This window comes from Elephas maximus, chromosome 21, assembly GCF_024166365.1.
Source record: "Elephas maximus indicus isolate mEleMax1 chromosome 21, mEleMax1 primary haplotype, whole genome shotgun sequence".
NCBI lineage: Eukaryota > Metazoa > Chordata > Mammalia > Proboscidea > Elephantidae > Elephas > Elephas maximus.
This window is the reverse complement of record NC_064839.1, coordinates 48,073,142-48,101,033: the sequence shown is the minus strand read 5'-3', so window position 1 is coordinate 48,101,033 and position 27,892 is coordinate 48,073,142. Positions and strand designations below refer to the sequence as shown.

At 42.0% G+C, this 27,892-nt stretch overlaps 1 protein-coding gene across 3 annotated transcripts in view; it reads left to right on the top strand.

The window, feature by feature from the left end:
* Positions 1 to 19,183: 19,183 nt before the first annotated feature.
* The window catches only part of MPHOSPH6 (M-phase phosphoprotein 6), a 34,282-nt gene continuing 25,573 nt past the window's right edge, over positions 19,184 to 27,892 (top strand). Inside the window, exons 1-2 of one of the 3 annotated variants that reach the window (XM_049864264.1) lie at positions 19,342 to 19,588; positions 19,897 to 19,976. In XM_049864264.1, the coding sequence (XP_049720221.1) occupies positions 19,968 to 19,976 (9 nt within the window). In that variant the 5' untranslated portion in view covers positions 19,342 to 19,588; positions 19,897 to 19,967. Of the gene's footprint in view, positions 19,258 to 19,341; positions 19,589 to 19,896; positions 19,977 to 27,892 lie in introns of those variants that run through there. The other 2 variants (XM_049864263.1, XM_049864265.1) reach the window with 2 other exon arrangements.

The window sequence follows — 27,892 nt, the reverse complement described above, 5'->3', positions numbered from 1 at the left end:
CTGTTGTACATCTATATAGATTATTATTCCACGACTAACAAAAATTATTTTTAAAGCTATCAAGCCACAAATAGACATGGTGGAACCTTAAATGCATACTGCAAAGTGAAAGAAACCAACCTGAAAAGGCTACATATTGTACTATTCCAACTCTATGCCACTCTGGAAAAGCAAAACTCTAGAGACAGTAAAAAGGTTAGTGGTTGCCAGAGGTACAGGGGATAGAGAGGAAGGAAAGGATGAATAGATGAAGCATAGGGCATTTTTAGGGCACTGAAAATATTCTGTATATTATAATGATGGACACATAACATTACACATTTGTTCTAACCCATAAGACCATTGTTGTTGTTGTTGTTAGGTGCCTTCGAGTCAGTTCCGACTCATAGAGCCCCTACGTACAACAGAACAAAACACTGCCCGGTCCTGCGCCATCCTTAAAACCGTTGTTATGCTTGAGCTCATTGTTGCACCCACCGTGTCAATCCGCCTCGTTGAGCGTCTTCCTCTTTTCCACTGACCCTGTACTCTGCCAAGCATGATGACCTTCTCCAGGGTCTGATCCCTCCTGACAACATGTCCAAAGTATGTAAGACGCAGTCTCGCCATCTTTGCCTCTGAGGAGCATTCTGGCTGCACTTCCTCCAAGACAGATTTGTTCGTTCTTTTGGCAGTCCATGGTATATTCAATATTCTTCGCCAACACCACAATTCAAAGGCATCAATTCTTCTTCGGTCTTCCTTATTCATTGTCCAGCTTTCACATGCATATAATGTGATTGAAAATACCATGGCTTGAGTCAGACGCACCTTGGTCTTCAGGGTGACATCTTTGCTCTTCAACACTTTAAAGAGGTCTTTTGCAATGCGTCTTTTGATTTCTTGACTGCTGCTTCTATGGCTGTTGATTGTGGATCCAAGTAAATGTAATCCTTGACAACTTCAATCTTTTCTCCGTTTATCATGATGCTGCTCATTGGTCCAGTTGTGAGGATTTTTGTTTTCTTTTATGTTGAGGTGCAATCCATACTGAAGGCTGTGGTCTTTAATCTTCATTAGTAAGTGCTTCAAGTCCTTTTCACTTTCAGCAAGCAAGGTTGTGTCATCTGCATAACGCAGGTTGTTAATGAGTCTTCCTCCAATCCTGGCGCCATTTTCTTCTTCATAGAGTCCAGCTTCTCGTATACAGATTGAATAGGTATGGCGAAAGAATACAACCCTGACGCACACCTTTCCTGACTTTAAACCAATTGGTATCCCCTTGTTCTGTCCAAGCAACTGCCTCTTGATCTATGTAAAGGTTCCTCATGAGGGCAATTAAGTGTTCTGGAATTCCCATTCTTCGCAATGTTATCCATAATTTGTTATGATCCACACAGTCGAATGCCTTTGCATAGTCAATAAAACACAGGTAAACATCCTTCTGGTATTCTCTGCTTTCAGCCAGGATCCATCTGACATCAGCAATGATATCCCTGGTTCCCCGTCCTCTTCTGAAACCGGCCTGAATTTCTGGCAGTTCCCTGTTGATGTACTGCTACAGCCGTTTTTGAATGATCTTCAGCAAAATTTTGCTTGAGTATGACATTAATGATATTGATCTATAATTTCCACATTTGGTTGGATCACCTTTCTCGGGAATAGGCATAAATATGGACCTCTTCCAGTCAGTCGGCCAGGAAGCTGTCTTCCATATTTCTTGGCATAGACGAACGAGCACCTCCAGCGCTGCATCTGTTTGTTGAAACATCTCAATGGATATTCCATCAATTCCTGGAGCCTTGTTTTTCGTCAATGCCTTCAGAGCAGCTTGGACTTCTTCCTTCAGTACCATCGGTTCCTGATCATATGCCACCTCTTGAAATGGTTGCATATTGACTAATTCTTTTTGGTATAATGACTTTGTGTATTCCTTCCATCTTCTTTTGATGCTTCCTGCATCATTTAATATTTTCCCCATGGAATCCTTCTATTGCAACTCGAGGCTTGAATTTTTTCTTCAGTTCTTTCAGCTTGAGAAATGCCGAGCGTGTTCTTCCCTTTTAGTTTTCCATCTCCAGCTCTTTGCACGTGTCATTATAATACTTTACTGTGTCTTCTCAAGAGGCCCTTTGAAATCTTCTGTTCAGTTCTTTTACTTCGCCCATTCTTCCTTTCGCTTTAGCTGCTCGACGTTCGAGAGCAAGTTTCAGTCTCCTTCAACTTGGTCTTTTCTTTCTTTCCTGTCTTTTCAGTGACCTCTTGCTTTCTTCATGGATGATGTCCTTGATGTCATTCCACAACTCATCTGGTCTTCAGTCGCCAGTATTGAATGCGTCAAATCTATTCTTCAGATGGTCTCTAAATTCAGGTGGGATATACGCAAGGTCATATTTTGGCTATCGTGGACTTGCTCTGATTTTCTTCAGTTTCAGCTTGAACTTGCATATGAGCAATTGAAGGTCTGTTCCACAGTCGGCCCCTGGCCTTGTTCTGACTGATGATATTGAGCTTTTCCACCGTCCCTTTCCACAGATGTAGTCAATTTGATTTCTGCGTGTTCCATCTGGCGAGGTCCATGTGTATAGTCGCCGTTTATGTTGCTGAGAGAAGGTATTTGCAATGAAGAAGTCATTGGTCTTGCAAAATTCTATCATTTGATCTCCGGCTTTGTTTCTATCACCAAGGCCATATTTTCCAACTACCCATTCTTCCTCTTTGTTTCCAACTTTCGCATTCCAATCGCCAGTAATTATCAGTGCATCTTCATTGCATGTTCGATCAATTTCAGACTGCAGCAGCTGATAAAAAATCTTCTATTCCTTCATTTTTGGCCCTAGTGGTTGGTGCGTAAATTTGAATAATAGTCATATTAACTGGTCTTCCTAGTAGGCATATGGATATTATCCTATCACTAACAGGGTTGCACTTCAGGATAGATCTTGAAACGTTCTTTTTGATGTTGAATGCAACACCATTCCTCTTCGAGTTGTCATTCCCAGCATAGTAGACTATATGATTGTCTGATTCAAAATGGCCAATACCAGTCCATTTCAGCTCACTAATGCCTAGGATATCAATGTTTATGCGTTCCATTTCATTTTTGATGATTTCCAGTTTTCCTAGATTCATACTTCGTACATTTCAGGTTCCGATTATTAATGAATGTTTGCAGCTGTTTCTTCTCATTTTGAGTCATGCCACATCAGCAAATGAAGGTCCCAAAAGTCATTAAGGTCAACTGTACTTTGAGGAGGCAGCTCTTCCCCAGTCATCTTTTGAGTGCCTTCCAACCTGGGGGGCTCATCTTCCAGCACTATATCAGACAATGTTCTGCTGCTATTCATAAGGTTTTCACTGGCTAATGCTTTTCACAAGTAGACTGCCGGGTCCTTCTTCCTAGTCTGTCTTAGTCTGGGAGCTCAGCTGAAACCTGTCCTCCATGGGTGACCCTGCTGTTATCTGAATACCGGTGGCATAGCTTCCAGCATCACAGCAACATGCAAGCCCCCACAGTACGACAAACTGACAGACACATGGGGGATAAGCTACAGAACTGGATGTCCCATAATATGGCTCCAGGATTAATTAAAGATCTTTCAAAGCATGCTGCAACAGTTCATGACATTAGACAGCAGAAAAGTCTTCCCTTTTCAGAGGAAAAACTCTTTATTCTGTCTGGGTGTTGTAAAGAAATTAGAACTGAATTATTTTTGCACCATCTCACCAAACATAATTTTGACTATTTATACAATTTCTCAAAATATTCTCTTTGGGGTATCCGAACACAGAGTAGATATATACATTTGCACAAGGATGAATATTAAATTCTCTGAATACTGTAACCTGCCCACTAGAATGGCCTATCATTCAGATTGTCTGGAGGACAAAAACTTAAATCTAAATGGTAACAGTTTTAAATCTTATTTTAAGAATACAACAAGTTATTGGCCAGTTGGGTAACTTCTACGGTCTGTGAAGTGGTTTGGACTTGCTTCATTTTTCCACTGTGTGTCAAAAGGGACATCAAGCAGACTAAATTCTGGAAGACTCTGTCTTGTAAGGGGTGTTTTCTCAGCCCAATCTGTGGAGCCTTTATCACCCCTGATGGGATAGCTAGAGATGAGGAATGCAAACCATGCCTTCTTAGATATTCACTCAAAAACTTTGAAAATTTTTTTCCTAAGGGTAAATTTTCTTTAGTTTTCTTTTTGGGTGGACATTAATATCTCAATTATCTCCAGTAGATAAGGGAAATAATAGTACTGCAGATACAAAAATAATTTATGTATCATATGAAGGTATGTGTTTGTGTATATGTGTGTACATTGTTTCATACACTAATTTGCTTTCCTAATTGCATTTTCTTACATTAAATAATAAAGTTAATTTGATATTCCTGAATAAAAAAATGACAAGAAAGTCCAAAGCATTCTGGATGCCAGAAAATAAATTTGCCACAGTATGCAAGGGCTAATCCATAACAACTTTTAAAAAGTGGTAATAGCTTGTTTACATTTATGATTTGGAACATATTCCAAATAACGGTGTCGAGGAATTAAATTCTCAAACACTTCCAATCTCTTTGTCCTATGTTTATGGAACAAATTAAAAAGAGTTCTATGTTATTTTCCACCAAAAAAAAAAAAAGTTAGGCAGCTGGAGAGTTATATAGAAAGCCTCCAAGGACAAGAACCATCTACCTGTCATTTAAATTTTGCCTGAATCAGAAAGGCATGAAATCCTTTTTGGGTCATTTCTCCCCTTAGTTCTACAGGCCAGTCATATTCTATGGACAAGGGGAAAACAAGAGGAATTAATACTCATCTTTCCTGAGCTCTGGGGCCGCAGTCGTTAAAAGCATGGCTGCTAACCAAAAGGTCAGCAGTTTGAATCCACCAGCCACTTCTTGTAAACTGTATGGGGCAGTTCTACTCTGTCCTGTAGGGCCACTATGAGACAGAATCAACTTGAGGGGCAATGGGTTTTAGGTTTCTTGCCTGAGCCACAGAGTTTCTAGTAATATAAAATAGTTAAAGCTAATATGGAAATTCAGCAACCACAGGCAAAGAACTATGGACTAAAATAACAACATCATTATGTAATAGTTAAATATTCAGAACCTGGGAAGTGGAATGATAAGTGGAGTGATTAAGCCCTTGGGCAGGAATGTCCCACCACCTGAGGAGCAAGCCTGGTTCAGCCTCTTCCAAACTTCTGGCAAATTACAGAACTGCTCTAACAAGTGGCCATCTAAGATGCATCAATTGGTCTCAACCCATCTGGATCAAAAGAGAATGAAGAACACCAAGGTCACACGATAACTATGAGCCCGAGACAGAAAGGGCCACATGAACTAGAGACTTACATCATCCTGAGACCAGAACTAGGTGGTGCCTGTCCACAACTGATGACTGCCCTGACAGGGAACACAACAGAGAACTCCTGAGGGAGCAGGAGAACGGTGGAATGCAGACCCCAAATTCTCATAAAAAGACCAGACTTAATGGTCTGACTGAGACTAGAAGAATCCCGGCAGTCATGGTCCCCAAACCTTCTGTTGGCCCAGGACAGGAACCATTCCCGAAGACTACTCACCAGACATGGAAGGGACTGGACAATGGGTTGGAGAGAGATGCTGATGAAGAGTGAGCTACTTGTATCAGGTGGACACTTGAGACTGTATTGGCATCCCCTGTCTGGAGGGGAGATGGGAGGGTAGAGAGGGTTAGAAACTGGCAAAAGGGTCATGAGAGGAGAGACTGGAAGAAGGGAGTGGGCTGACTCATTAGGGGGAGAGTAAATGGGAGTATGTAGTAAGGTGTATATAAGCTTACATGTGACAGACGGACTTGATTTGTAAACTTTCACTTAAAGCACAATAAAAATTATTTTAAAAAATTACAGAACTGCTCTAGATGATGTTGCATCATCTGTGAAATGGGAGTAATGGCTTAAGGTGAAAAAGGAATAATCAGATCAGAAGCAATTATCAAAGTGCCTGACACCAGCTGCCATGCTTACCAATCCAAGAGTAAGATCATCTAGCTGAGGCACAATGTTTGGAGAGATCATGCTGACCTGAAAATGTCTTTCATTGTATATATTGACATAATATATTTAAGTTCCTCCTTCATGACTTATCTTTTCAAAGTTAATTCCAGAAGTTATATAGATATACATATGTACACAAAGCCCATAGCTACCCTATACAACACAGTAGAGCTGTCCCATAGGGTTTCCAAGGAGCAGCTAGTGGATTCCAACTGCTGACTTTCTGGTTAGCAGCTCAGCTCTTAACCACCACCACCAGGGCTCCATATGTATATGTAAAAGAAAAATAAAATTATATGTATAACACACATACACACACACACACACACATATATATATAGATGTTGTTACTCATCAAGATGGCATCAACTCATGTTGACACCGTGTACAACAGAATGAAACGTTCTGTAGTCCTAGCCATCTTCATGCACATTGGTATACTTGAGTCCATTGCTGCGGTCACTGCATATTTTGAGTAACTTCCAGCCTAGGGGGCTCATCTTCCAGCACATATCAGACAATATTCTGCTGCAATCCATAAGATTTCATTGGCTAACTTTTGGAAGTAGATCACCAGGCCTTTCTTCCTTGTCTGTCTTAGTCTAGAAGCTCCTCTAAAACCTGTCTACCAGGGGGACCCTGCTGGTATTTGGAATATCGATGCCACACCTTCTAGCATCATAGTAACACATAAGCCACTACAGTACAACAAACTAGCAGATGGATGGTGTGTTGTGTATGTGTATATATACACGCACATACAAATGATCAATATATATATATATTAAAAATACTGAAGAATACGTTAAAAGCGAATGTCCTTTTCCTGGAAACCCTGGTGCCATAGTAGTTAAGAGCTATGGCTTCTAACCAAAAGGTTGGCAGTTCGAATCCACCAGGCGCTCTTTGAAAACTCTATGGGGCAGTTCTACTGTGTCCTATAGGATCACTATGAGTCGGAATCAACTCAACAACAGTGGGTTTTGTTATGTGTGCACTTATGCTATTGATGAAAATTTAATATTAAATTTTAAGTGATACAAGATAAATGATAAGAATAAGGAGACAGTTAAGTGTTCTTTCATCATTGTTTAATTTTTAAGTTTGATAATAGTATTGTGATTATCTTTGTTTTAATCTTTACCTTTTAGAGATATTTGCTGAAATATTTACAGATAAATTATATGATGACTAGATTAACTTTGGAAACCCTGGTGGCCTAGTGGTTAAGTGCTACAGCTGCTAACCAAAAGGTCAGTAGTTTGAATCCACCAGGTGCTACTTGGAAACTCTATGGGAAGTTCTACTCTGTCTTATAGGGTCGCTATGAGTCAGAGCGACTCAACGGCAACAGGTTTGGTTTTTGGTTTAGATTAAAACAATTGGAAGGGGACAAGGAGAAGGGAGAAGGGAGCCTGGGAAGGGGAAACATAGATGAGACCAGATTGGACATGAGTTGACGAGCTGGTTGATAAGTACAGTATAAGAGGGTTCATTAGACTATTCTATTTTGGAATATTTTTTAAATTTTCCACAACAAAAATTTAAAAAACATTTTCTCCCCTTAAAATTTATCTACTGAATGCCAAACAACTGTACCTTTAGATCACAGCAATTAATTCTTGACTGATTAGATGATAATCAACAAGAGTAACTATTCCTAACACCCGTCCTTTAAGCAACGCAAACAAAAAGCAACTTAGCTTTCTTGTAGTTGCAATGGTGCTATAAAAACCCAAAGACAATAACCAATCCGGAGAAGCAATGTTCACTAAATTTATGGGAGCTATTTGTATTTTTTGTATTTGTCGACAAGTATAAATTATAAACGATTATAATTATAATTATTACTTTTTAGAGTTAATGAAGAAATGTTTTCCACTTTCTCTTGTATTGGAATTATTGCAGCGGAGTGAAAAAGGAAAACAGCTCTTTCATCTACATACAGTCAAGAAATCAAGAAGAAAATTTCTGGTGTTCTGCCTTCACCCAAATAGGACACATATAGCCTGGAGCACATCACCAAAACTTTGCCATGCTGAAGCCAAGGGGAAGCCTTTGTTACGCCACTGAAGTGGAATACATTTTTGCATCACTAATTTGTGTTTTGCACTATGTACACCTCAATAGCTCCAAGACGGTAGCCAAGCCCTCTCTCATCTCCAGGGGCAGCGAAGGGGTATGATTATAGGACATAAAACAGAAGCTGTTTGAATTCTACAGCTTTTTCTGACTCTTGTAACAGTCTTAGCTCATTGAACAGGTATGGCCAGTATCCTGGAGGCAGAGGGAAGACACAGAGTTTCTTCTGGGGAAACAAGAAGGAAAAGAAAAGGTTTTCTCAATCTTGGGACAAGGTCAGAGTTCAGAAGGCCCAGTGAGACGCAGAATCTGGCAAGACAGGAGAATCTGTGTAGTGCATGCAGAGAAGGTGGATGCTGGGCCCCCAGTCCTTTCAAAGATTCCTGAGCACCAAACATGGGGAACAGAAGCAGCAGAGGAGCCGAATCCAAAAGGACTACACTGGTTGGACAATAAAAAACCAAAAATCAAACCCGTTGCCATCGAGTCAATTCTGACTCATACTGACCCTATAGGACAGGGTAGAACTGCCCCATAGGGTTTCCAAGGTGCACCTGGTGGATTCAAACTGCCGACCTCTTAGTTAGCAGCCATAGCTCTGAACCACTAAGCCACCAGAGTTTCCTGGTTGGACAATAGATATCTCCATACTACCCCGTGACAGCCAATGATCAATGACCAGTGGGACCTTCCCTATGCATTGGCACCATGTAAGTTCCAGGACTTTCATATAATGTTTAGGGCAGGAGGGCACCAACAATGGTTTAGATGTAATGTTCTGCCAACTCACAGAATGATGAGATCTTAGATTTGGGTTTAAGTGATTTAAAGAAAATAAAGATGTACAATTGTTTTTACAGATCTGGGTTTGTGGTTGTTAATTCATACAGACTGCTCCACTTAAAAATCAACCATGCCCAGAAAAGTGGCTATAAAAGCAACCTGCATCCATGCTGAAATAATAACCATCCTTCGCATCTGCACAGCCTTGTACATTTGGCGAGGTGTTTTCACAGGTGTTATCTTATTTGATCCTCACAGAGTTAAGAGGGTTCAGTGGTTCTTGAGCTGTTGAGAGTACATGGGCAGGAGTGAAACGGCTTAATGCAAGAGAGGGTTTCCTCCCAGACATCTGGTCACTAGACATTTCCTTTGCTCGCTCACATGTGTGCTCTCTTATTCTTGTTAGGAACAAGAGGAAAAATTTATTCATCATTTCATTTGAAAACATCTGTGTAAAGTTGTCATTTGTGAGATGGATTTCACAGAACTCAAAGCCAAGGATGAATTCGCTTCTTAAGAGGTTGCAATGTAGGCTGCCACCCAATGGTGGTACTAAGTCACGGCCAAATCTCCTCACTAACTAAACAGAAAAATGCAACAAAACATCTCTAGGCACATTTGAGAAGAGATTAAAACACTACGCAATGCCTTTTTACTATCCGAAACAGGCATCTTTCTTTACACAACTCAATAGATATAAGCCGTTTATTTAAAGTGTATTCTTTTAGCACAAATATTTAAAGTCAAAGGACTTAACAAGGGTTGGCTCTGGGGATAGAATTGGGGAAGTGAAGTAAGTTGAGACTTAATTTTTTTTTTTTCTTTGTACATTTCTGTATTTTTGTATTGGTTACATTGAAATACATTACTTTTGTAATATATCATAATTTTAGAAACCAATAAAGAAGTGTTTGGTTTTTTTAACCAAAGGAATCTAATATCTAGTTTTTTTTTTTTTTGGTATAGCAGTGGAAACCCTGGTGGTATAGCGGTTAAGTGCTACGGCTGCTAACCAAAGGGTTGGGAGTTCAAATCTGCCAGGCACTCCTTGGAAACTCTACGGGCAGTTCTCTGTCCTACAGGGTCGCTATGAGTCAGAATTGACTCAATGGCACTGGGTTTGGTTTTGGTTTTCTGTGGTGTAGTGGCTAAGTGCTACAGCTGCTAACCAAGCGTCAGCAGTTTGAATCCACCAGGCACTCCTTGGAACTCTATGGGGCAGTTCTACTCTGTCCTGTAGGGTTGCTATGAGTTGGAATCAACTCCACGGCGATGGGTTTGGGTTTTGGGGTTTTTTTTCCTCTTTATCACAAACTTTATTGCTAATTCCTTTCTCCCTTTATACCTTCTAGGGCTCAAAAAAGAGAACCTTGATGTTTTTCTTTTAACTTCTGACTTTTGTCTCAAAAACCCCTGCCCTGGCTGGTCCATGCCCTCTAGGCCAGGAACTTCCCACTGCTATAAGAACATCAGTGGAGATAAAAGTAGTCTGAAAGGGACTGTCATGGATTGAATTGTCCCCCCAAAAATGTATCAACTTGGTTAGGCCATGATTCCCAGTATTGTGTGGCTGTCCTCCATTACGTGATTGTAATTTTATGTTGAAGAGGATTAGGGTAGGATTGTAACACCACCCTTACCCAGGTCACCTCCCTGATCCAAGGTAAAGGGAGTTTTCCTGGGGTGTGGCCTGCACCACCTTTTATCTCACAAGAGATAAAAGGAAAGGGAAGCAAGCAGAGACTTGGGGAACTCATACCACCAGGAAAGGAGCACCGGGAGCAGAGTGTGTCCTTTGGACACAGGGTCCCTGCACCTGAGAAGCTCCTTGACAAGGGGAAGATTGATGACAAGGCATCTTCTTCCAGAGCCGACAGAGAGAGAAAGCCTTCCCCTGGAGCTGACACCATGAATTTGGACTTGTAGTCTACTAGACTGTGATAGAGAATAAATTCCTCTTTGTTAAAGCCATCCACTTGTGATATTTCTGTTACAGCAGCACTAGGTGACTAAGTCAGGGACTCAGAATTAAGAATTCACTTTCATCAACTTATGCCATCTGGCAAGTGTTTAGGGCTGAATGCCCTTGCCATTGATGTTCCCAGTATACTTTCAACATACAGGTGGTAATCTAGGAGAGTGGTTTTTTGTTTGTTTTTAAGTTGTAACAGGAAAACTTTTTCCAAAAGGCAAAATGCATTTTGATGTACTGCAAATAGCAAACGGAACAGCTACAAACATATAACTGTCCTTCTATGACAAATAATGGGCTTCAATGCAATTAATTATTTTTTTATGTGGCGTTTCTAGCCATGGGCTTCTAACTCCCACCCAGGTGATTGTGTGATAGGGTGATTGCGGCCTATCAAGGGATTGGTCGGTTTTCCCTTAAAAGAGAGTCAATCCCAGAGCAGAAGGAAGAGCTCACCACCACCAAGGAAGGAAAGACCCAGCAGCAGAGACCCAGTGGTAGGAGACAGCACATTGGGCTTCCCAGCCCACAGAGAGAGAAAGCTGAGTGACTTTGGGCAGAGACTGAGGGCCAGGGAGAGACTGTCCTGATGGAAGAACTGTATCCTGGAAGAACTGTATCCTGAGAGTTCTTGAGCCTGAATTGTAACTGTTACTTCCCTAATAAACCCCATAATTTTGAGTATGGTCTTTGAATTCTGTGTGGCCATTGCAATGAATTATTGAACCCAGCAGAAAAGTAGAGTGCTGTGTGAGGGACGTTAGTGTCAGAATTAGTAAAGATGGCAGAGAGAGGAGGCTTGACTGGCCTCCACTTCATGGGAGTCAGCCTTGCACTATTGATTTTGGTTCTCCTTCCCCCTTGTGGGGTTGGAGGTCAGATACTCCCCCCATGCTGTTTTTACATGGGCTTTTTGTTTTTGTAGTGGTAGGACTCATATTCTTAGAGTGGTAGAAGAATATAAGGTACAAACAGTGAAAGTCACTGTCCTTGTCTTGGTTCAAAGTTCGAGCAGCTTCCTTTTCAACTACTAGCTTTGACTCTAAAACCTAGTCTCTCCTTTCCTAAGATTAAGAACTTTTCCTAGGCATTGAGTCTGTCCAGTCCTCTGATGTAATAAGACCTTTCGTTTGCTCAACTTTATTAGCAAACATACACATTGCCCTTCACCTTGGGAAAAAGCATCCCCCTAAACTGTGGCTTGACTTCCACAATCCTGTTTCCCTAACGCTTTATCTCCACATTCTTTTTCTTTGAGAGCCTCCTCCACTCCTCCCAAATGCCTTCCAGGTTTAAACCTCGTGGTTTAATTTACATAAACTGGTGATATTTTTATTTTCTTCATGATCCCCATAGAAAACGGATTTTTTTACAAACTTCCTCAGAAAGTCCAAAGATATCATACCTCTTTTAACTAAACAGAACATTTTGAATAGAATTTAAAAAAACAAAACAAGGACTTTAACCACTGTGCCACCAGGGCTCCTTTGAATAGAATTAAAAAAGAATTAGAATAGGAAAATAAGCCGGTTTCATTACCACACTCTAGGCGTTTTGTTTCTCTTTTTATTTTGGTAAAATAATTTTTTTTTTTTTAACTGTCAACTCAGCTGTACAGAACTTGTTGGGTACTCCGGGGCTTATAAGTTATTAAAGGATACCCTGGTGGCACAGTGGTTAAAGTGCTCAGCTGCTACCTGAAAGATCAGCGATTCGAAACCGCTGGTGGTTCCTCTGTAGAAAGATGTGGCAGTCTGCTTCCCCAACGATTTACAGCCTTGGAAACCCTATGCGGCAATTCAACTCTGTCCTGTAAGGTCATTATGAGTAGGAAAGGGCTCAATGGCAGTGGATTTTTTTTTTTTTTTTTTGTATAATTTCAGAAGATGCTGTCTCACCCATATTAAAAAGGAGCTCATTCAGTATTTATTAAGTATATTAAGAACTGTGTTTGCAACTGTGAAGACTCCAAAAAGACCTGCTGCCATCAATTTTGACTCATAATGACCCTATAGGACAGAGTAGAACTACCCCATATGGTTTTAAGGAGCTACTGGTGAGCTCAAACTGCCACCCTTTTTGTTAGCAGGCAAGCTCTTAACCACTGATAAGTATGAAACTCGGAACTTGCCCTCCTGAACCTGTAATTGTGCTGGTTAACAAAAATAGTATGTAATTAAATATTGAAGCTGCCAGACAGCACTGCTGGGATTCAGAAAAAAAAAATCATCATTTTTAGTTGATGGAAGTGGAAGGTGAAATTTGAATTGGGCCCTGAGAGATAAGTAGGATTTAAAAAGTTGAAAGAAAACATTCCATAAATAGAAGTCAATACGAAGATTTAAATACGGGGTAAATCTGGAATGTTTGGAGGGATAGTGAGTAGATCAGTTTGGATACGGGGTAAATCTGGAATGTTTGGAGGGATGGTGAGTAAAAGAGTAAAAAAAAAAAAAAGAGTAGAGGTCAGTAAATTGAGACACACAAGACAGGGCTAGAAAGCCAGGAGATAAGGCTAGAAGGCAGATATAGAAAGCTTCAACTGTCAGCCTAGGTTTGGATTTTACCTTGTAGGTGACAGGATTAACCAGTTAAAATAGGAAATTAAAAGAAATTAGGAAGAGAAACCCTGAGGGTCAGATTTTCTCCCTCCCTCGTTTTGATTCTCTTCCCTCTGTTTACCTTCTCTGCTCTCAGCCAGGGTGGAGCTCAAGCATCACACAAGCCTTACTGTGCAATTTTATATGGTTCCATTCTTCTGTCTGAAAGAGTTCAATACCTTTGCAGTGACTTTAGGATAAAATCCTACTGATTCAACACATGGCCTTTAGGGTCTGGCCCTAGCTTGCTTTTCTAGATGCACTACTTAAACAATATGTCATTCAAACACCTTTCCACCTGACTGAGACACTTCATCACTACCCCCTGCTCCTTTCCCTTTATTGTCTGGAAAACTCTAATTTGTCTTCAGGTCTCAGTTTAGATGTCACTTTTTAGGGGAAGGCACTCCAAGCTCCCTGCCAGAGCTCTTATCCCTATGACAGCACTTAGGGCCAGTATACTTGTCCATAGAGGGGTAGTCTCTCCGGCACTAAGCAAAGTGCCAGGAGCATGAGAAGTGCTCGAAAATGTTTGTTAACTCAAAAGAATAAATGAAAAAGAGGCAGGGAAAATAGAAGTCTATAGCAGTCATAAAGTAATAAAATCTAGCCATAAATTCTGGGATCGGCTTATGGCAATGGAAAAGAAGGGGTGAATGGGACACAGTGAAAAAGAAAGTGAATGAGAAGTCAACAAACCTGAATTCTGACTGAGCTAACTCAATTTGGTATACGTAATTAGGAGGCTCAGCTAGCTCCGTGGTTTCCAAGTGGTGGCTGGTCACCTGACTCATCAAGGGAGAGAATGACAAATTAATTTGTTCCGTTTTGGTGTGTTTTAATTTCCCCTGGTCATTGTTATAACTGCTGACTGATGCTTAGAAATTACTTACCTTAATGTCCTGTAAAGCAACTTCCAGCACTAATGTTCTGATTTAACCAAGACACCCAAGAACAAGCAACTGATACAAAAAAAAAAAAAAAAAACCCCACTGCCGACGAGTCACTTCTGACTCATAGCAACCCTGCAGGACAGAGCAGGACTGCCCCAGAGTTTCCAAGGAGCGCCTGATGGGTTTGAACTGCCGACCTTTTGGTTGGCAGCCGTAGCACCTAACCGCCACGCCATCATGGTTTCCAAACAATTGCTGTGACTTGATAAATGACTGAATACAAGAGCAGAATGTATTACACTGCTTAGATTTTCAGGCTGGATGACCTGGAGTCACAATCTGTGTACAGCAGGCAATCACTAAATACTTGTCTAATGAATGACACAGGGAAGCAGGAAGAAGTACATTTTGTGAGAGGACAGATTTGATATTGCACATGAGTTTCCCAAGTGATAATCTAATTACTTGTACTCTGGGGCTGTCTCAACAGAACTCTCCTCTTTCCTGCCTTAAGTAGATACTTATCGTTGGTGTTGCTGTTTGGGCTATCGTGATTAGCTCTTGAATAACAGCATCCAATTTCTCTTTAAGGAACTACCTCTCCCCGACAGTGTGCAGTCTTGCCAGTACTGTCAATCAGATCTTGCCCTCCCTCAGCTAAGACTCCACTTTCTCCTGGACTTTGAAAATTTAAGTATCCTAAGAGCAAAGAGTCCTTGGGTGGTACAAACAGTTAATATGCTAAGCTGCTAAGTGAAAGGCTGGTGTCCACCCAGAGGCACCTTGGAAGAAGGGCCAGAGATCTACGTCTGAAAAATCAGCCATTGAAAGTTCTGCGGAGCACAGTTCTACTCTGACACACATAGAGTTGCCATGGGTCAGAGCTGACTTGATGGCAACTGGTTAAGGTTACCAGTTACCATCGAGTCCGTTCCAAATCATGGCGGCCCCATGTAGATTTCCAGGCCTTTCTTCTGAGGTACCTCTAGGTGGGCTTGAACCTCCAAGCTTTCAACTTGGCCTTGTACTCAGGCCTTCTCATCAATCCATGAGTGACTTGGTTTTTATTTATTCTTCTAATAAATTCTTTTTTTTTTTTTAATTTATTTAATAAGCCATTGTTGGTTTCTAGTACTTGAGAGGAAAACAAGTAATACCTAATATACCACCTTCATGATCTCCTTGCATAAGAGTTCTCCCCATCCCAGACTCCTTTCCTACTCTACTTTCCACACTGGGAAGACATGTATAAGCACTATAGTCTTTAAATCAATGCTGTCAAAAAAGAAAAAAAAAGTGCAAGCCCCACATATAATTTTAAATTTTCTAGCAGCCTCATTAAAAATAAGTAAAAGAAACAGGTGAAATTCATTCTAATACTGTTTTATTTAAACCAATATATCTACTGCTATTCAACATATAATTGATATGAAAAAATATTAATGAGTTGACATTTTATTTTTCATTTTGTCTTTCAAATCTGGTATTTTACACTTTACACAAACAAAAACCCACTGTCTTCCAGTCAATTCCGACTCATAGTGACACTATACAGTACATCTCAGTTTGGACGCCAAATTTTCAAAGGTTAAAGTGAAAGAAAGTCCTTCCAAAACAATAAAGTTGTGTATAACAAAAAATATTTTATACTGTTTTTAAAAATATAAATTAACAAAAATTAAAAATTGAGTTCCTCAGTCCCATTTCAAGTGCTCAATATCCACACTTGGCTAGTGGCTACTGCACTGGGCAGCATAGGTTTAAATATGATCTGCTCCAAGGGTGAAGAGACTTGGGAAAACCTTTCCTTAATGGATTCGATAGATGGCAGGTATTGTTGGCTTTCACACTTCCAACAACTTCCATTATTAAAGGACTCAGAATTGTGTGAAGACCTATTAGAAATATTCTTTCCACCGAAACGATGTTTCCTCGGCTGTATAACTAATGCAGGTTAACACATTATTGAGTGTGAGACCTATCCTTTCTGTTCTACAATTCAGTAACAAAGAGAGATCAAGGAGTTATCTTCTCTGTCAGGGAATTTAAAGGCTATTACACTATTACTCTTAAGTCACTTCTTGTTTACTACATTTTGATGAGCGAAAAGAGACTTTGGGGCTTAGTTTTTAACATAAGCATTTTCACTGCCAAATAAAATGTATAAATTTGAATGGCAGGTTGAAGAGTTTGACCTCTATCCCCCAGGCAAAAATGAGCTATTATAAGTTCTGGAGCAGGTGAGTGATATGATAAAATCAATGTTTCAGAAAAATCAATCAGAATCCAATATGCAGGTAGACTGGTAACAACAGAGGTCCATAAGAGGGGTGTGGAGCTTCTGGCATCCTTCAAAGGTTCACACATGTTCTTCTGTTGGGAACACCATTTTCCTCTTTAGAAGCTGACAAGACATATGCTCATCCTTCAAGAACAAGTTCAGAGTCACCTTAGTTTCTTGGAGGCAGACTGCAGACTGAGTCACTTCTTCACTTCTGCTCCCATAGCACTTCTTTCAAAATCCTGAACAGAACCCACAAGGCCCTGCCTGATTCAACCTCAGCCTTTCTCTCTAGTCCCATGTCCTGTGGAGTTCCCTTTCTGTCTCTCCATCTCTCCACTCCAGACACTCTTCTCTATTCCATGGGCTGAATAAGTACCTCCTGGCCTCAGGGCAGGAGTCCCTGGGTGGCACAAACTATTAAGCAAGCTGTAGCCTGAAGGTTGGCCATTCAAATCCACAGAGGTGCCTCAGAAGACAGGCCCCGTGATCTGCTTCCAAAAGGTCACAGCCTTGAAAACCCTATGAGGCACAGTTCCACTCTGCAACATATAGGGTTGCCAACTCAAAGAAAGGCAACTGGTTGAATTCTGGTTTGTCCTCAGGGCCTTCTTATACACAATTATCTAGGATTGAAAGGTCTTTTCCCAGGCTAATTTCTCTCCTTTCAGATCTCAGCTTAAATACCACACCTTTAGGGGAGTCCTTCCCTTTCCCAGGCCAGAATGATTAGCTGCCCTTGCTATACCCTCACTGTACTCCAGACTTTTCTTATAAGGCTCTTATCACAACTGTAATCTACAGCTGTTGCTCCCACTAGATAAACTCCATGACAACAGGAACTGTCTTGTTCTCATTTCAGGGCCATTGCAGTTGCTAGTCGATCCTTTTAGAACACTCTATCTCCAACTCTTCATACATTAGGGTTTTTTTTTTTCCTCTCAACTGTCAAGCCTTAGCACTATCGTTTGACAAGGACCATCCCAGATCAGCTCATCTAAAGTAACCCTAAAAGTCACTCAATCATAGCACCCTATTCCATTGTACTCACCACTTATTTATGTCCAGAATGTCAGCTCCAGGAAAGACAGGTCATGTGCTTTTACTCACTATTGTACCTCACACATTAGCACGATGTCTGACACACAGTTATGAATGAATGTGGTTCGGTATCCACTTACCAAATCAGATTGCATTTATTTACTCCACTGAGGTAACCTGCAAGTCAGAGCCGTATTTTTATCAGCAACATTCAAAAAACTATTTAAATCTCAGCTCTAACACTTTATTAGCTGTGTGGCCTTGGGCAAGTCCCTTCACCTCTCTGGGTCTCAGGTTCCCTAACTATATCATGATGATAACAATATCTTCTTCAGAGTTCTTATTAGGATCCAATTAAAAAAAAAAAAAATTACACACGAGGTACCCAGCACAAGAGTATGGTATATAATGCACGTCGCTATGAGTCGGAATCGACTCGACGGCACTGGGTTTTTGTGGGTATTTGCTGAAATGCTATTAGGTTGGGTGATGTTTTCCAAAGTGTGGGACCTGCCAACAGTGTGAAAGATGCCTTTAGGTGGTACAAACAGCATAAATTAAGAGCATTATAACTGTTGTTAGGTGCCGAGTCGATTGTGACTCCTAGCTGCCCGATAGGGGTTCCTAGGCTGTACTCTTTACTGAAGCAGTTTGCCAGGCCTTTCTTCCACAGAGCAGCTGGGTGGGTTAGAATCTTAACACTTTGGTTAGCAAAGGTCAGCAGCCAAGAGCTTAACCTTTGCACTACTGGGCTCCTTCGCATTATAACTTTCCCTTTTCAACGTTCTTACAATTCTTTAGATGAAAACCAGGTCTTCTTGTGCTCCTGAGTCTAACATCTGTCATCTTCCCCATCTGTTGCTATCGCTCTTTAGCAAAGAGATCGTTTAGGGAGAACAACAGTTAATAAAGGAACCTAACATTGTTTTTCATCTTATTTGTTTGCATAGTGGTTAAGAGCCATTCTGGAGTCAGACTGCCTGGGTTTACACCCACCTCCCTCACTCAGTTACTTCAGACTACTTAATGAACCTCCTGACACCTCAGTTTACCCAACTGCAACAAGGGAATGATATCCACCTCACAGGGTTAGTTTAAACGTAAAATGAACTATTAGATGGAAAGTGGTCCAGAACACAGTAAGCCTAAGACCCCTGTTAAATAACAACGGTCCAGGACGTGGGGCAGGGAGGGGTCCCTGAGGCGGGCAGCCCTGAGACCCTGAGGAACGCACCCTTCACTCGCGTGTGGGGACCTCAGCTGCGGGCCAGGCTCTCTCTCGCGCTCGTCTGATTTCGTGCTCTTTGGGGTCTCCCCATGGCATTTAAGCTGCTCTCACCCTAGCGTCGGCGGGCAGCACGACGCTCCTTCAGCAGATGACCGTCCCACAAGGGACTGACGAAGACCCAGATTGCGCTGGAACTCGAGGGACGGGGCGGAGCCATGGGGGGGGGAACGCCGCGTTACGTAAGACGCCGCCACGCACGCAGCGCACGGAGCACGGCGCTGGGCTGGGGCAGCATGGCGGCCGAACACAAGACCAAGTTGTCCAAGAACCTGCTGCGCATGAAGGTGCGGGGACTTGGGGCGGGCTGGGGTAGGGGCACCTGGTCCTCCGGGCCTGGCCGGGGCCGAGGCGGTGTGCGTACGGGAGGTGCCGGCAAGGCCTTGGGGGACCCCCAGCTTTCGCGTTCATTCATTCACTTAGCACCAGCTCTGCGTTAGGCGCCGGGAATCAGATTGTGAATGAGGCCGACTCTTGAAACCCGCTGTCGGATACGGGAGACAGACGCTTAAACAAGGAGAATACAGCGTGCTAAGCGTAGGACGGTGGAAGTGTCCGAAGCCGGGGGAACTTACTTGGAATTCTCGCGGAAAGTGGCCCTTCAGTAGAGACTGAAGGGTAAGCAGAAGGTGGTGAGCATAGACCTGAGCTGAGGGAGAGGCGTGAAGGAGTGTTAGAAATCTGAGAGGCACGAAAAATAATCTTTTTCCTCCCTAGAAACCAAAGATAAATCAGTGATACAGCTGGAGGGAAAGTACCGAGCAGTGAGGCTGGGGGTGAAGGCAGCGTTAATAGCCATGGCACTTTAGTTGAGGTTAAGGATTTTTTTTTTTTTGCCTTAAGAGCAGTGGAAAGCTATTGAGCGCAGGGAACAGTATCATTGGCTGTGCTTTTTACTTTTAAAGGTTACTTTAACTGCCCTGTAGGGAATGCATTGGTGGAAGGAAGGCCTGACAGAAGACACAGTTGCAGTCTGGAAGACGAGTTAAAAGTTCTGATGGTCCAGGTGAGGGTTGATGGTTACCAGAATGAGTGCAGTGGTGGTGGGAATGGAAAGAATGTTAATAGTTGAGGTGAAAGTGAGTTATGTCACCCAGCTTTAAGCAAAATTGATTTTTAGAGTTGAGATTGAAGTCATCTTAACCCAAGAATTTCAAAATGGAAAAAATAACAAGGGTAGATAAAATGTGTACAGAAATCGAGATGGGCAAACAAAGAAGACTTAAAACATAAATAATAATAACGAGCATTTTTAGTCCTTACTATGTCCCAGGCAGTATCCTGAGTGCTTTTCGTATATTAACCCATTTAATCCTGACCATAACCCACTGAGGTGGTACAGTTGTCATTATTCCTCTTTTACAACTGAGGCAAATAAAACAGAGAAGTAAGTAACTTGTCTAAATTTGCATCGCTAGTAAGTAGTGTACACAGGACACAAACTCAGGCAGTCTGCCTCCAGAACCCGTTTAAATCACTATACTTCTTGTCACTGAACACTCATTATTGTTAGATGGGTACCTGGCTGTCTCAAATGGTTAAGTATTCAGCTACTAACTGGAAGGTTGGCAGTTCGAACCCACCCAGAGGCACTTGAGAAGACAAGCCTGGAGATCTGCTTTCAAAAGGTCACAGTCTTGAAAACCCTATGGAGCAGTTTCTACTCTGCACACATGGGGTCACCACGAGTTGGAATTGGCTCAGTGGGAACTAACAGCAACAAGATTTTGGAGAAGTTGAATGTGTTGAGAGCAGAAATTTGAAAACATTTTAGAAGTTGTTTTGGCTCTTAGAATAGGCCGGATGAATATGTACTAGGTGTTTAGGGCTCAGATCAGAGATATGACTGTGGAGTTAGGAAGGAAGAAATTAATTTTAAGAAAAAATTATCCACTCCCACCCAAATGGCTGGGATTGGAGACTTAATTGAACATTGAAAGCAAAGGAAAAGGGAGAAAGTTACCCAGGTTTTTCAATTTGGGTTAGCAATTTTGATTGTTGACAAGAAGGAACTTACCCACGGGATTGCAAGAGAAACTTTACGTAGAGTGTCCTGTGAAAATAAGTGGAGCAGCTACAGACTCAGGATCCAAAGTTCAGCCAAAGCTAAGTATGGAGCATAGATGAGAGGATTGAAGAGTTAATCCTGACTCATTTGTTGTTAGATGTACTTGAACTCCTCTGATTTGGTCAGCATTTGGGGACTGGAGGTGTAAAAGTGGAGTGGGGCGTCATACCTCCTCATCTAACTTCACAAGGGGGGAGGAGAGTCATCAGCATTAATAGCCCAAGGCTGATTGCTATGAGCTGGAGGTCAGATATACCACCCTTCAACCTTTTTACCAATTCTGACACCAGCCATCCCTCCCGCAATACTCTGTGCTTTTTTGCTGGGTTTGATAATTCATTGCAATGGCCACACACAGCTCACAGACCATATTCACAGTTATGGGGTTCATTAGGGAAGTAACAGGTTACAAATCAGGATCAGGAACAACTCAGGATACAGTTCTTTGGTCAGGACAGCTTTTCAGCTGTGCCCACAGGACGGCCTCTCCCTCAGCCCCTGGGCCTCTCCTCTGCCCTTCTCCAACAAGCTCTGCTGATAGGTTCCCAGAGGCACCCCACTCCGCCAGAAAATCTTCTGCCTGAAGGCATTCATCTCTCACTCCATAGGTTGGTGAACCTAGCTTCTCTGACCCCACTCCGCCAGGTAACCTCCTGCCAGAAGGCACTCAGCCTTCTCACTCCATGGGTCAGGACACCCACTGTAGCTGCCTTATTCTGTGGGCTTCAGCCGACCGCTCCGTCTCCTGGGTCTTCTGCCGCCATTTCTCTGCAACAGCTTCTCACCATGTCACGCTGTCTCTGGTGGAACAGCTCTCTTTCTCTCTCTCTTGCTTTCTCTCTCCTGGGTATAGGACAGTATCAGTGCAGAGACCCCAGGTCCAAAGGACATGCTCCCAGCTCTTCTTCTTGGTGTTAGTGATATTCCCTCTCTGTTCTGGGATTGGCTCTCTTATAAGCCTAGCGTGATTCCAAAACTGACCAATCCCTTTGTTACATCTTATTTGTATGGTCCTGAGAGCTCAGCTGCTAACCTAAAGGTTGGCAGCTCAAATCTACCAGCCACTTGTTGGAAACCCTATGGGGTAGTTTTACTCTGTCCTGTAGGGTCACTATGAGTTGGAACCAACTCAACAGCGCCTAACAACAACTCCCACAATGGTGCCATGCACCTTATTTGCATAGTCCCACCCAATCATTTGATGGTCATTATAAGACCATGCGTGGCTAAAAGAGCCATATTAAGTAATTCACTGTACTTCCAGGGGTGCTAACCAAAGGGTTGGCAGTTCGAATCTGCCAGGCACTCCTTGGAAGCTCTATGGGGCAGTTCTGCTCTGTCCTATAGGGTTGCTATCAGTTGGAACTGACTCAGCGGCACTGGGTTTGGTTTTTTTCGGTTCGGGGGTGATCCTAATGGAAACTATGCGGGCAAAAGGCATAGAGAGGGCTCCTGCTTTGTGATTTTAGCTTATTTGAACTCTTAAGGCAAGGGTTGGTGATTTTTTTCCGTAAAAGTCTTACCCCATTGCCGTCAAGTCAATTCCCAACTCATAGTGACACTATAGGACAGTAGAACTCCCCCATAGGCTTTCCAAGGCTGTAATCTGTACAGAGGCAGACTGGCAGATCAGCTGGTAGGCCAGAAGTGCTCACCTGTTGGTTAGCTCCTAAACGCTTAGACACTGTGTCACCAGGGTTCCCTTGTAAAAGACTAGATAGTAAGTATTTTAGGCTTATGAGCCATACTGTTTACCACAATTACTCCACTCTCCTGTTGTAACTCAGGACCAAATAAATGTGATTATGTTCCAGTAAAACTTCATAAATGCAAAAACGGATGGCTGCCTGAGGACTGTAGTTTGCTGATGCCTGCTTTAGGCCCTCAATTGTGAATGAGAAAGACTAAATCACTAGCTTGTAATAGAGTGTGTTCTTAGGTGCTGTAGAGTCAAGAGAAATGAATTACTACTTAAGTCTGGAGTTGCTTGATGCACATTCACAGGGTGTTCTATCCTGTCCATATGTATAGAATATATATATGGATATTTTTTGTTTTGTATTTATTTTATTTTTTGCTGTTGTTGAATATATGGCTATTTTTAGTACCGTAAAGGACATCTAAAAATAGATTAAAAGGCAGTTGGGCAGGATTGGTGAGTTTCATCACCAGGAATAAGAGTAATGAAATGAGGCATCTCAGTTTATAGAATAACCATCCAAGGAAGGGAGCCTGGGAAAATACAGCAAGTCTAGACTCATTTACATTCTGAGAACCTTTATTGAACTCTTTTAGTGTACCAGGTACTGTCTGAGTACCGATAATAAAAGATGACTTTTAAGAGACATAGTGTGCTGTTTAGAATCTCAGTCTTTTGGGAGACACAGAAGATGAAGAAGCCAGTGTTTCTAATGCTACATTAAAAGCAGGGAGACATACTTGTGCCTAGTCAGAGGTCAGTCGTCGCAGGCTCAGCAAAGGACGTGGGCTCTGGCCCTTGAAGAGTGACTCTTTTGCCAGGTAGAGAATGGAAAAAAGATGAGTAGCAAAGACAAAAGGACTTGGAAGTTCTAGGTTTGCGTTCTAGAAACTGCAAGTTCTTTCCTTTGGTGAGGATATAGACACAGAGGTAACGTGGATAAGGACTACAAGAAAAATTTAGATATTTTGCAAACTTTTTCATTTTTAGATAATAATATATTTACAGGAAGTTGCAAAAAAAAAAAAAAAATGTGCAAGGAGGTCCTCTGTACTCTTCATCCAGCCTCCCCAGCCTTAACACCTTGCATAACTATAATACTGTATTGAAACCAGGTACAGTCTACAGAGCCTACTCAGATCTCACCAGTTTTTCATGTACTCATTTATATGTGTATTTTAGTGTGTGTAGATTTGTTTTGGGGTTAGATTTGTGTAACCACTGCCACATTCACCAAGTTCCATCATCACAAAGATCTCCCGCCCCTCCTTCCCCTATAGTCCCCAATCCCAAACAATCACTAATTTGTTCTGCATCTATAATTTAGTCATTTTCAGAATGTTACATAAATGCAGTCATCCAGTATGTAACCTTTTCAGATTGACTATTTTTACTCAGCACAGTTCCCTGGATATCCACCCACTTTGTTGAGTGTATCAATAGTTTATTCCTTTTTATTACTACGTAGCGTTCTATGGTATGGATGGACCACAGTTTAACCATTCACCTGTTAAGGACATTTGGGTTGTTTCTAGTTTTTGGCTGTTACAGTTAGTGCTGCCATAAACATTTATGTACAAGCTTCTGTGTGAATGTAAGTTTTCATTTCTCTGGAATAAATACCCAGGAGGGCAATGGCTGGGTAGTGTGGTAATTGCTTGTTTAGTTTTATCAGGAACTGCCAAGCAGTCTTCCAGAGTGGCTGTGCCATTTTATAGTCTCACCAGCATCCTATGAGTGATTGAGTGTCTCCATATCCTCACCAAGGTTTGACATATCACTACATTTTATCTGTTAGGGTTTTTTTCTGAGTTTTTCAGCTTTTGCCATATTCCTTAGTAGTCAGTAGAAAAGCTCTTATGCCTGAAATGGCTTGTGTTTCTCATTGGGAGAGCTGGAGTGGAGGGAGAAGTCTAGAGAAGACAAAGGGAATATATGAAAGCCCAATGGAACCCCAGACCCAACTGTTGAGTGACGCCTGAGTGGTTTCTGCCTTTGTTTCTTCCAATTTGATACTTTCTCATTTTGCTTTGGTTTACCTTTGGTTTGCTCACCTGTCCCCTGAGGGGATAGAGCTGTTGTCTGTGCTATGGAGAGACTAACAGTGGGACTGTGCTTTTCTCCTCTAAGGTATTTTGAGTTGAGCTTCTGCATATTTGAGAAGACAAAGCAGAAGAGTAAATAAGCATTTCAGAGGATAGGCAGAAGGGCAGAGCAGGCCAGCAGGTAGCCTTTTCTCAGTCCATACATATAAAGCTATTGCTATGTATCAGTCAGGAGCACTGGTGGTACAGCGCTCGGCTGCTAACTAAAATGTCCCCAGCCACCCTGCAGGAGAAGGATGTGGCAGTCTGCTCCCAAAAAGATGTACAGCCTTGGAAACCGTGTGGGACAGTTCTCTGTCCCATAGGGTCTGTGTGAGTTGGAATTGACTCCACTGCAATGGGATTATGTATCAGTCATCGTGCTGGAGCTGAGGGCAGAAATGAACAGAGTCCCTGCCCTACAGGTCTCCAGCAGAGACAGCTGCTCAAGAAATGAGAAGGTGGTGAGACTGTTTGAGGGTGCCGTGGGAGCATTGAGGAGAGAGCACTGATTTTGCTTCAGTTGTCAGGGCCAGCTTCACAGTTTCCAGTACCTGTGTCGGAAGGGCTAGGAGTTGGTCAGGTGGAAGGGGCCAAAAAGGAGCTTCCAAACCAGCATCAGCAGGTGCAAAGGCCAGTGGGCTCCAGGGCTCAGCAAGAGATTCACCAAGCACTGAGTTGCTCTCTCCTCTTTCGCCTTTTTCGTGGCCTGGTTTCTGCCCTTCTCACGTTCTCTCTCTCCCTGTCTGTCTTCCTACCTTTCCTCCACTTTTCTTGCTCAGCCCATCAGTCTTTAGTCTTAGCCCTTCTTCACAGGCCGTTACATAAAATTGAAATAGTGTAATACAATAAAGCCTGTGAAAGCCAGAACCTGTGTAAGGCAGAAACCTGACAGAGCAGGAAAACTAAGATACTTCCAATAAAATGAGGGATAGAAAAGTGTAAAACTGCACCTTGTCAAAAGTGGAAAACTTGTGAGACCCAAGAAACCAGGCAATCCCGTTGAGTTCTGACTCTCACAGGTTTCACTGTATTTATTTATTTTTTATTGTGCTATACGTGGAAGTTTACAGCTCAAGTTAGTTTCTCATACAAAAATTTATACATACATTGTTATGTGACCCTAGCTGCTATCCCTATAATGTGACCGCACATTCTCCGTTTCCACCCCAGATATCCTGTGTCCATTCAACCACTTCCTGTCCCTTTCTGCCTTCTCACCTCCAGACAGGAGCTGCCCATTTAATCTCTTGTATCTACTTGAACTAAGAAGCACAGTCTTCACAAGTATCATTTTATGTTTTATAGTACAGTCTATTCTTTGTCTGAAGAATTGGCTTCAGGAATGGTTTCAGTTCTGAGTTGACAGAGAGTCCTGGGACCAAGTCTTCTGTGGTTCCTCCAGTCTCAGTCAGACCATTAAGTCTGGTCTTTTTGCTGGAATTTGAGTTCTGCACCCCACTTTTCTCCTGCTCTGTCAGGGACTTTCTACTGTGTTCCCTGTCAGGGCGGTCATTGATGGTAGCCTGGCACCATCTAGTTCTTCTGGTCTCAGGCTGATGGAGTCTCTCGTTTATGTGACCCCTTTTGTCTCTTGAGTTAATATTTTCCTTGTGTCTTTGGTGTTCTTCATTCTCCTTTGCTCCAGGTGGATTGGGACCAATTGATGTATCTTAGATGGCCACTTGCTAGCTTTTAAGACCCCAGAATCCACTCACCAGAGTGGGATGCAGTACATTTTCTTAATACTCTGTGTTATGCCAGTTGACCTAGATGTCCCCTGAAACCATGGTCCCTAGCCACTCACCGCTGCTACACTGCCCCTCAGAGTGTTTGGTTGTATTCAGGAACTTCTTAGCTTTTGGTTTAGTCTAGTTGTGCTGACTTCCCCTGTATTGTGTGTTGTCCTTTCCTTTACCTAAGATAGTTCTTGCCTCTTATCTAGTTAGTAAGTTTCCCTCTCCCGCCCTCTCCACCCTCGTAACCATCAAAGAATTTTTTCTTCTGTGTTTAAACCTTTCCATGAGTTCTTCTAACAGTGGTCTCATACAATATTTCTCCTTTTGTGACTGACTCATTTCACTAAGCATAATGCCTTCCAGATCCATCCATGTTATGAGATGTTTCCCAGATTCATCGTTGTTCTTTGTTGTTGTGTAGTATTCCATTGTGTGAATATACCATAATTGGTTTACCCATTCGCCCATTGATGGGTACCTAGGTTGTTTCCATCTTTGTGCTATTGTGAACAGTGCTGTAGTGAACATCGGTGTGCATATTATCTATTATCTATTCTTATTTCTCTAGGATATATTCCAAGGAATTGGATTGCTGGATCATATAGTACTTCTATTTCTAGATTTTTAGGAAGTACGAAATTGATTTCCAGAGTGGTTGTACCATTTTACATTCCCACCAACAGTGTTATAAGTGCTCCAGTCTCTCCACAACTTCTCCAACATTTATTATTTTGTGTTTTTTGGATTAATGGTAGCCTTGTCGGGCTGAGATGGTATATCGTTGTAGTTTTAATTTGCATTTCTCTAATGTTGACGGCACTGAGTGAGTGAGTTTTTTAATGGCCACTGATCGTGAGCATTTCCTTACGTATCTGTTAGCCACCTATTGTCATCATTGGTGAATTGCGTGTTCATATCCTTTGCTCATTTTTTAATTGGGTTATTTGTCTTTTTGTTGTTGAGGTTTTGCAGTATTTTGCAGATTTTAGAGATTAGACACTGATTGGATTTGTAGTAGCCAAAAATTGCTTCCAGTCTGTAGGTTGTCTCTTTACTCTTTTGATGAAGTCTTTTGAAGAGCATAAGTGTTTGATTTTTAGGAGCTCCCAGTTGTCTAGTTTTTCTTCTGGTATTTGTGCATTGTTAATAATGTTTTGTATACTGTTTATGCTACGTATTAGAGCTCCTAGCATTGTCCCTATTTTTTCTTCCATGATCTTTATGGTTTTAGGTTTTGTATTCAGGTCTTTGATCCATTTTGAGTTGGTTTTTGTGCATGATGTGAAGTATGGGTCTTGTTTCACTTTTTTGCAGATGGATATCCAGTTATGC